Here is a 10204-nt window from a genome sequence, read left to right as displayed (position 1 = left end):
CTGACCCCATCCCGGGGAGAGGGGAGAGGGTCAGATGCGTCTCACGGTCTGCATTTCGGGGAGAAATGTGGGGAAAGGCGTGCACAGTCGGGCAGAGGAGAGGGGTCCAGGGTGGGAACTGAAGGGTCGACCGCGAAGGTTAGGTTAGAGTGAAGGTTGGTCACGGGGCATGCGGGAGCAGGTGCGTGTGCGTGTGCGTGTGCGTGTGCGGGGAGTGGAGATTCCCGAAGGTGGGCGCGAACGGGACTGGAGGGGATCCGTCGGAGCTTGCTTAGGTGGGTGGGGGCCGATGAGTGGGAAATGCGAAGGCAATGTGTATCATTGTACGGTCGAGTCAGACTGATGAGGAAGGCGAGTAGCTCAGCCCAGATCTAGACGACCTTTCCCGTGATCCTAGAAGGCGAACCGTGCCTGCGTGTCGAGATCGCTCGATGTTCGTAGTCGTGAGCGATGGTGAGCCTTGCAGCCAGATGCACGCCCATTCCCATCCATTCAAGACGCCGAGCGCATCGGTCCACGCGCGTGGGGGGGTGCGAGCCGGGCGTCCTGCCGAACCGACCTCCTGCTCTCTCTCTCCAGGTGTGGATGAGGGTTTTCACAATCTTGCAGCAAGGTGCCCCGCACTCCTTTCTGCTTCCCCCCCCCCCCCTCCCCCTTGCTTCTCACCTCTTCGCTTCCGTAGCGATTGCGATTTCACGGCATGAGAAGTGAGTGATCACCTGTGGATTACACAGACTGTTTCCTTTCACTTTAGTCTACTTTACTCGACTCTCAGTGGGTGGGGGTTGATCCCGATACCTTCCGACTTAGCGTAAGCCACTTTTCATTCTTCATTTCACGTTGCAGCATCGAATCCATTCATTCATCCAAGTCGCCGGCAAAGAGTTCAAGGAGAGGGGTGGGTGGGGGACAAAGCAGTAGATGGGCTGTTGAATGGGCAAGGACCGGTTTGTAAATTGCCGTGAAGCTGCAAGGGGGGAGCGCGTGTGGTCGGACCTCTCTCACTTGCCTTGCGGAGAGAGTAGATCTCCGCAGATGGGGGAAAAGGGGAGAGAGATGGTCAATGGACCGCCGAGTGCGATCCGAGCGGGTCTATTGCTATTCTGGCTGCTATGAGTCGTCGTCGTCACAAGGAGGTGGATGGGGTAATCTTTGCATCCTGGGTCAGGCAAGATCTTCCCGTGCGCGTGAAACATCGGAAGATCAACGCCCTCGCGTGTGGATTGGTAGGAGTTATGCGAGTCACTTTGTAAAGGCGGGTGAAGGAATTGTATCACTTGCTGATGAGTGATCACGTTGTTCCTCTGTGGGTGGGTGGGTGCGTGGCTGCATGGGTGAGTAAGTCTCCGAGCGCGGTGAATGGAGCCGTGGGACTACTGCTGCTACTTAGCAGTGCTGCTGCTGGGCTGGCTGCGCTTCTTTCGAGGTTAGATTCGGCGAATGGACGAATTGCTGGCTGGCTGGCGGGCGGCTGGATGCTTCAATTGCTCCGGATTCCGGAAGGAGGCTTGGACTTGGATAAGCTCCGATGGGCTCGCACCGCACCGCACGGCGACCAAGGAGGCCGACAGTGTGCATCTCTGGTGCCTGAGCCCAAGCCTAGGGCGGCCCCTTGCACCAGGCAGCCACCCCTCCTCCCACGGCCCATCCCATCCACATCGCGTCCTCCCCTCTTTGTCCTGGCCAACAGCAGAGGTGGGGCAATACTCACTCCTCGTCGTCTCTACTCTCATCACCATCTCTGCCATCCATCCCCACTCGATACACACTGACGTCTCCACTCACCGGCAAAGTGGGCGCATCTCCCCCCCCCACCTCCTTTCTGACTCACCCCACACCCACACCCACCGGCATTCTCAGAGGCAAAATTTCGCGCATCCCACTGCCCCCACCGCGGATGTGAATACGCGATCACACTGACACACAAAAGACGTCACTCGCACAGCCTGCCCTGGGCAGATCCTCATAGCAAAGGAAGCCATCGCACTTGCTCCCCTCTCTATCTCCTCCCCCTACCCATCATCATCATTATCACAATCATCTGCCAGATTCAAATATAGCTCCACTTCGGAGCCTCTTCAGCGGCAAACAGCCATAGGGACACACAAGAGGGCAGCCCCACCCTCCTGTCTGATCCTCCCGCCGCCACCACTACCACTGTTGCTGCTCTCAACGACCACCCAATGCCCGGCATGGCGCCGCCGGCCACTTCGGCTGCGGCTGCACTCAGGCGGTCACAACAGCTACAGGCACAGCCTCAGCCAAAGACCGGCAACCTACGGCAGAGCAATCCACCTCCAGCCACCGCATCCTCTTCCAAGAAGCAACTGCAGCAACAGTCTACTACCTCCACCGCAGGCCCCTCTCGGTTAGCAAAGCAGAGCACAGGGACGACGTCCAGTAGCCGCGAGGCTTCAGATATGGAGACGACGTCCGAGGAGGAAGACGATGATGATGATGACGACGACGATGAAGAGGAGGAAATGGCATTGCAGATGGATGGACAAGATCTATGGACGCAAAACTACTGCTCCGTATGTGACTGTCTCATCGAGCCAGGTCAAGGGGTAGGCCCCTCTGGCAGCCAGATCAAAGCCAACAAGGGGTCTCGCATCGTAGACGATGACCCCCCTCTTCCTCTGTCTGCTTCACGGTTGCCAAAGAAGAACTCTTCTGCTACCTCTTCCGTCTCCTCTGGACTACACAGCAGCGCCAGTACCATCAAGAGTCGGCCTCCCTCGTCAGAAGGGAAACTCAAACGCAATGGATCCAGTGGCAAGCTAGCAGGGGCTGCCATCCGGCGAAACGGCAGCGCAGGCTCCCGTTTGAATGCCTTGAGCGATCTCAAGCCCACGACGAAGCTCAATGGCGAGGTCAGCAAGCCAGCCAAGACTGGCGCTGGAGCCGCCGGACAGGTGGATAAGACGAGCCCCAAGTACAGCAGACGCAGCTCGGCAGCTAGTATAGCATCGGCAGGCACCACCGGCAGTGAAGCCGACTCCTTCTACTCGCAACCGTCTCCGCGCAGCCACCTGCCTCGATCCAAGAAGGGCGGTCTGCTCGGTGGTATCACACCGGCTATTCTGAAGCAGCAGCAGCAAGAAGAAGAGGAAGCAAGTCGAGCCACTGCGCCCACTGCCCTCTACTGCTCCGAGCGATGTCGGGAAATCGATCAGCAGACTTCTCTAGCTGGCCTGGCCGAGTTCGGCTTCTATACGAATCAGGTCAGTCCTACGTGGCCCCCAGAGTCACCGACACAACCTCGTGGCGCCATGCCCTCCAGCTTGTCTTCACTCCGTGGTGTGGGACCTCCTGCCAGGGGTTCTGACTCGGTAGATGGCAAGATATGCACTTGCAACGAGTGTCAGGAGAGGAACAGCGCCAGTGGCACAGTACCTAGCGGTGCAAGTGACACCACTGAAGGTTCGGGAGGATACCCTTATAGCCGCATGGGCGCCCCAGTCTATCGCAAGCAGCGATCTCAGTCTGGTCGGATCATCACCCCACAGAATCTCAATCCACCCTCTGGCGGTGAGGACGGCTACTTCCCACGCTATGCCGAGTCACGCAGACATCCTTCCATCAGCTCTACAAATGTCAACAACAGTACTGCCTCTACTGGCATGGAAAGCAGACCATCTCCGGAACGTACAGCATCGGCGGCCAGTGGCGAGACTGGGCGCAGTGGGACAGGAAGCAGCGCACAGAGTACTGGCAGCTACGCAGAGTTTTGGGAGCCCAAGCTGAGGTCGAGCACAAAGGCCAAGGGCAAGGGCAAGGCGGGACATTTGGATGAAGACTCGGATGCAGCAGGCTCGACAGCCATCGACGATCGTGTCTCCCAGCAGGGTAGTAGGACCCGGACATCCACGGTCCGCGAGCAGTCTCAGGGCAACTCCCAAGGGACTGTCACCCCTGCTGCTCAGGGTCCCAACAGCACTGCCGTACCTAGCGTGGGTAGTCTTCCAGCCGGGGCTAGCTCTCTCAATCTGCTCAAGAAGCAGAGCAGCAGTTTCCGAAGCTCCCCTTCGGTCGAATTTTCTGCCGATATGGCTCATAGTCCGGCATTTGGCAGGCCTCATCTTGCAGAAAGCTTTGCCAGTGAGCACACATTGGGCAGCAGCGCCAACACCATGGTCCAACGTGCGCCATCCCTTCGCGAACGTCGCAAAGGCAGGGGTAAATCGCTCATGCTCGAGTTTCCCGACGCTAGCAGTCACACGGGCAGTCCAGACGAGGTGAAAGCAAAGCCCAACGTCGATGTCAATTCCGCTGAAAGGCTCAGCAAGAGCTACTCGAGCCCACGTGTGGACGCCATCGATGCCCTTAAGGCTGCAAGTGGCCTGACGCCCGCCACTGCTTCCTCTGCTCGCTTCTCCCCAAATTCGCAGACGCCCAACAGCGATGATACGTCGGAGAGGCGAAACTCATCTGGAGCTACTCTGCTCTCTTCTGCCTCTTCTGGCTTCCTCAAGGGACTGTCGTCGGCCTGGACTGCCTTCCGAGGTACCACCCCTGCGATTCCGACTCCTACCCTGATCGTCCCAGAGGATGCAAGCACCTCAAGTGGGGGATCGCAAAGGCGGTCTTCAGCTCAGCTTTCGAGCCCACTGGGCAGAGCGATCATGGACTCGAGTCCTGATGGTCGTCGCGGTCGCTCTTCTGTTGCGTCCAACAACAGCGGCAACAGCGGTATGCTGTCCAAGTCGGCTGCCTCCGAGAGTCTCTCCAGGATCATGTCCAATACGAACCTGAGTAAGAGCTATCGAGGCGCTTCGCCCTCTAGTGTTGCTCGCCCAGGAGTGAATCGAGGTAGTATCCCGGCCTTTGCAAAGGAGATTGGACAAGGGCAGATCCCTGGCGAGCCAGCTGCCAAGGCGGGTCCTCCCTCTCCTCAAGAGTCTGCTGAAGGCAGCGCATCCTCGCCGCATCAGCCACGTCGCAATAGCTCCGCTCTCGGATTGACGTCCACTGGCGCTACAGAAGAGGAGAAGCGAAGGCGCAGAAAGGCAGAGCAGAGGCATCAGAGAAGCAAGGATGTGACCATGCTTCCTCCACTCCTCGCACCCAGCAATCGTACAAGCAGCGCAGTCAGTCTTGCTCAACATCGCTCCAGGAGTGGAAGTCGATCTGCTGTTGCTCACGGAAACGGCGCGACTTTTACAGTTGGTAGTGCGGGTGCTGGCTCTTACCATGAGCTGTACAGACCTACGACGCCTTCGCTGTTGACTGCTCGAGCGAGGGATGGAGCAAGGAGTCCAGAGATCTCACTCAACGATGGCGCTCCCGTTGTGCATGCCGAAGACGATGCCACCCCGCTGCCAAAGGTCTCGAGTCAACAGGATCTATACCGCGCAGGTACCAGCCCCAGGAGAAGTGGCCTCGGTTGGGGTGCCATGACCCCCATCACCCCTCACGCTGCTCACCCACCCACCTTTCACCAGCATCAACCTCAGCCGCAGCGTCAAGGTCCTCGCCTTACTCACCATCACACCTCGGGTCCTCCCGTTAGTAGAAGTGGAGTAGCCCTCGGCAACATGGGTCTGCTCGGCCATCATCCACACGGCTCTCAAGCGACGTACGGCAGACACAACACCATGCCCGTCAGGACTACCACGCCAATCGTTCCCGAGCACGGTGGAGAGATGAGCGGAGCGGCCCTCACGGGACAGGACGTGGAGAGCTTCTACAGAGAGGCGGCCGCGGCGGCTGCTGCTGGTGCGCACGCGAGACCTCATTCGGCCATGAGCAACCGGAGAGGCTCGTACGCCGCCGCCCACGCCCATCACGGGCTTGCTGCGTCTTCCTCTTCCTCTACACCTGCACTTGCTCAGCACGTCATCGCAGGCTCTGGGCACGGTCACAGCAATGTCATCACTTCTGGTCCTGGCGGTGCTGGATCGGGTAGGCCGAAAAGTATGAACAACGCGCAGCGCAGCTCCTACCAAGGTCTCGTGCCTCCCTCGCCCATCCGAAATCACTTTGAACCACTGCCCGATCGTACCTGGTCCTATGACAATCTGGCCAACGCGAGCAGCAAGAGTGGTGTCCACCATCCACATCACTCAGCTTCGGGAGCAGGTGGAGGACAGCAACCAGGTGGTGTCAGAACTTACTCGGTGCTCACCGTTCCCGGTAGGGAGGAGACGCACGATAGGTACGACGAGTCCTGGAATCACGTGGTGCAGATGCTCGCTGGTGGGACAGCCGCCGCTGCCGCCGATGGTTCAGCTGTCAACAGTAAAGATTCGAAGGGGGTCGCTTCTGCTGCTGGGCCGGGTGCTGCTGCTGCTGCTGGGGGTGCTGTCCAAGGTCATGGAGTGGCTCATGGCGGATTGGCAAGTCCTACAAGACCTGGAGCGACGTTGGGGCCTGCAAAGAGGAAACAACTCTTTCACTTTGGTCCTTGAGACCTTGGAGCTGGAGCTTGATGCGCGAGCGCGAGCGCGAAATGGCCATACTGTGCAGCCCTTTCACCTCAGTACGAGCTCGAGCACAAGCACAAGCAAGAGCAAGTACAAGCAAGACCAACAGAGGGGGGAAGCAAAGTTGTCCTTCCATCACGTCGTTTGAGAGCAAGAGCAAGTCGAGCGACGCAATATACCCATGCCAACATCTTTTCCTTGGCCCCCCTCTCCCTTCATCCAGAGAACCCCTCATCCTCCTCATCGTCGTTTGGGTTCTCTTGCCCTCCATCCATTCCATTTCCAATCAGGCGAGACATTGTTTTGTTTCTGGTGTCATCGATGCGTTTCCACTCAGCTCAGCTCTGCTCCACTCCACTCCACTCCCCTCCGATTCGATCCGCTCATATGTACGTGTATATACAGACTCTTTTTACATTCATCTGGTTCAGTTCATTTCATTCAAATTTCATCGCATCCATCCATCCATCCCTCCGTCCGTCCGTCCGTCTTGATGTCCGTCTCGTATCGTATCGTATCGTGTCCATTAGCGTGTCGCATCGCCTCACCCTCGTCTCGTCTCGTCTCGTGCTCTCTTCAGACCATGTGAACTCTCAGCGATTACATTTTTCGCAAGTCGCAAGGGGTTTCGAAGTCCTCAAAGAGGGTACATGAGAACAAGGAAAGAAGTCGTACATAAGGCTTTGGGGGGGCAGGGCAGAAACGACTGGGTGTTGCCAATTCTCCCTCGCTCCCTCGCCTACCCGTCCCATCCCAACCCCAGCGCTCGTCTTCGCCTTCGCCTTCGCAGTTGAGCTCCCGCTCAAATCCTAGAAATGTCCCTTCCCCAAATACCTCTCCTGATATAATCGCTAAGCAGGAGCATCCTAGTCCTCGTACTGACCTGTTCACTCAGATAGAATGATCTCCACATGTACATTGCTACCAATCCCCCCGCAAAGCTACCAATTGGTTCCGGTAACGGCAAGTCAAAAGCAGCTGCATTTCCAATGTAAGCCAGGGAACCCAAGTTGCGATAACTAAAAGGTGTGTAGTGCATCTCGTCTAGATCCACCTTGGGTACTGGATCCTCCGCTTTGGAAGGCGAGGGGAGGAGTTGACCCTTTTCCTTCAACTTGGCGAGCTTGTTGAGTTTTTTAGCCAGGTAGGCTCCTTCCTGACTAGCCACTTGTGCCGTAGCAGGAAGAGCAGTCATCTTTCGTTGTGTTTCGAGGAACATGTCGGCAATTTCATTCGTGGAGAGATGCTCATCGTGATCCTTGTCATAGGTTTCAAAGAGGTCTCTCAGCTTTTCAAAGTGTTTAGAGGCCAAGGGGAAACGCTTGCGGACGGAGCTGGCTAGCTTTTGGAATTCATTGTAGGAGATGCGTCCGTCGTGATCTGTATCGCACTCGTCCACGAAGTCGTACCTGTGAAGGTGAGGACAGAGGGGAAGGAAAGGTGAGTCAGAAAGGTCCGAGAACACCGCGTATTCTCGCGTCACTTACAAGCTGTCAATCAGCCTCGTGTCCAGCGTACTAGCATCTCCTAGAGCATACACTGTGCCCTTTGGTGTGCCCTGTACCCTCAAGTGCGAGTCCACCAGCAGAGCCTTGAGATGACTCTGGTTGGGCAGCATCTGCGTCATCGACCTCGTAAACGGACTCATCGCAATACCAGTAGACCAAAGCGTCATCCCACTAGGCACCTCGTGTTCCGTCACCTTTCCATCCTCATCCTTGACCGTGTACGAGACCGAGTCTTGCTTGACCTCCTTGACCCTAGCATTCGTCACAATGTGCACCTCGTCCCTAGCAAACTTTTCCTCGGCATACTTGGAGATCTTCTCCGAGTAGGTATTGAGGATATGCGAGCGGGACTGGATAAGCCATACCTTGGCCTGTTGGCGGAGGAGCTTGGGGTAGTAATCCAGCACATCCTCGTTGAGCATGTCGTAGATCTCACTAGCCGTCTCTACTCCTGTGGGTCCTCCACCAGAGATGACGAAGCTGAGCAGCTTCTCTCGCTCTTCAGGTGTAGTAGTGGGCAGCGAGGCAATCTCTAGATTGTCCAGAATCCTGCTGCGAATGCCTCGAGCGTCCTCAATGTCCTTGAGATGGAAGGCATGCTCCAGACCAGGCACACCGTGGGTGGAAGTGACGGAGCCTACGGCGACGACGAGCTTATCGTAGGGGATGTAGACTCTTCGATCCTTGACCTCATCCCTGGGGGGCGCCGAGCTTCCTGCAGCAGGCTGAGCTTCGGGATGACCCCGGCCGGGCATCCCAGACTTCTCTTCTCCAGACACGAGCTGTACTTCCAGCAGGCGCTGCGTACCTCCCTCTGATGGGTCGATGGAAGAGCCCAGCTCGACGTCGATTGCCTTGCCCTGGACGTAGTGCCCGCGGTGGCGCGACAGCACCTTTCGGATCGGCTCGATGAGGGAGCGGGGCTCTACCGTTCCGACGGTGGCTGACGGCAAGAGAGGCGTACTGTGGAGGCGGAAGAAGCGGCAGTAGATGAGCAGAGCGCCAGCATGTACGTTCTCCCTTTATTCTGCTACTTACAAGAGGTAGAAGTTGTTGGGCGATACGAGCGTCACATTGTACCTTCCCGGCTCCAGCTTGCTCAGAAGACTGACCGCTGCCCAACCGCCTCCAACGATGACCAACCTCTCTTTGCCCTTGCACTCTCTTGTGAAGTTGTCCTCATCGCCTTCTACATAGTCGCTCACTACAGGCAAATTCTTTGGTCCTCCTGGCTCAGGATGAAGTGCGAGCTCCGATGGGGAGATCTTCTGCAGATCGCGATGCTTGTACGTAAGAGAGTCGTGGGCGAGTACGATTGCGACTGCGCTAGCGAGTCCGAACACGATGGAGAAAGTGCCAAAAACGAACCAACGTAGAATGCGGGAGTGGTAGAGCCACCGCACAGCCTTGTTCATGGAAACCGGCACACCTTCCGCCTGAGTCGAGGCGAGACGTACAGAATTGAAGAAGGCAGGATGGAGACGCAGAGGCGATGGCGAGGAAGACATAGGCGAGGCTGCAGTTGCTTTGGAGGGTCGAGCATGGCTGCGAGTACTGAAGGCCTGACGCAGGATGACGGAGGAGGGAGAGGAGAAGGAGGACGTCAGAGAGGAGGAGGAGGAGGAAGCTGCTGTGGTCGGGTAGAGGTAGGCACGACTAGATAGGCCAATGGGTCCACGTACTGCCATTGCACGAGATCGCAGGGCAGATGCGATCATCGTGGCAGCAGGCGAGGGGCGAGGATGTCCGTAGGAGGTTGTTTGAGGTGACGACGACGACGACTAGGAGGAACAAGGGCGGCCTCTGCCTGGCGTTGGTGGTGATGATTCTGGTGATTCTTCTTGCGAGGTGGTGTGAGATGATCCTCTTCCGCACCACTGCTGCTCCACCCGCACGCACACACCCGCATCGCCCCTCGACGCCCGGCCGCTGCAGCCCTGCGTCACCCAACGCCAGATCATCGGCGCCCACGTCCCGACGGCCGAAGACGCCGATGGACGGACGCTCACCAAAGAGGCAGACGACCAATCTCAGCGATGCAGCACACACGCACACACACACACACACACACACACACACATGTAGAGAGAGTGACGAGCTGATCTGGATATTGACGCAAGAGAAATAAAAGAACAAGGGGGGAATAAGAAACACACGAAAAACAACAAACAAATTCAAGGACAATGAGAAGAAGGAAAAGAGGGAGGGCAGGAGCAGCACCAAGTATGCATACTTCCCGTGTCATCATCATGGTGACCATTGGAGAGACCC

General features: G+C 57.3%; 2 protein-coding genes across 2 annotated transcripts; one reads left to right on the top strand and one right to left on the bottom strand.

Annotated features, from left to right (window-relative positions):
* Positions 1 to 2052: 2052 nt before the first annotated feature.
* BCV69DRAFT_69103 (hypothetical protein) lies at positions 2053 to 6508 on the top strand. The gene has a single exon (XM_025495448.1). The coding sequence runs from the start codon at positions 2184 to 2186 to the stop codon at positions 6408 to 6410; it is 4227 nt and encodes a 1408-aa protein (XP_025345800.1). The 5' UTR covers positions 2053 to 2183; the 3' UTR covers positions 6411 to 6508.
* Positions 6509 to 7227: 719 nt separating this feature from the next.
* Positions 7228 to 9348, bottom strand: BCV69DRAFT_252443 (putative NADH dehydrogenase, 64 kd subunit, mitochondrial; the record flags this gene model as incomplete). Its single annotated transcript, XM_025490473.1, has 3 exons — positions 7228 to 7834; positions 7913 to 8896; positions 8972 to 9348. 3 exons carry the CDS (start codon positions 9346 to 9348, stop codon positions 7228 to 7230), a joined length of 1968 nt encoding a protein of 655 aa, XP_025345799.1.
* Between the last annotated feature and the right edge of the window lie 856 nt (positions 9349 to 10204).

This window comes from Pseudomicrostroma glucosiphilum (genome assembly GCF_003144135.1).
Source record: "Pseudomicrostroma glucosiphilum strain MCA 4718 unplaced genomic scaffold BCV69scaffold_15, whole genome shotgun sequence".
Taxonomy (NCBI): Eukaryota; Fungi; Basidiomycota; class Exobasidiomycetes; order Microstromatales; family Microstromataceae; genus Microstroma; species Microstroma glucosiphilum.
Note: the sequence above shows the minus strand (reverse complement) of the source record. Positions and strands in the feature narration are given on the sequence as shown.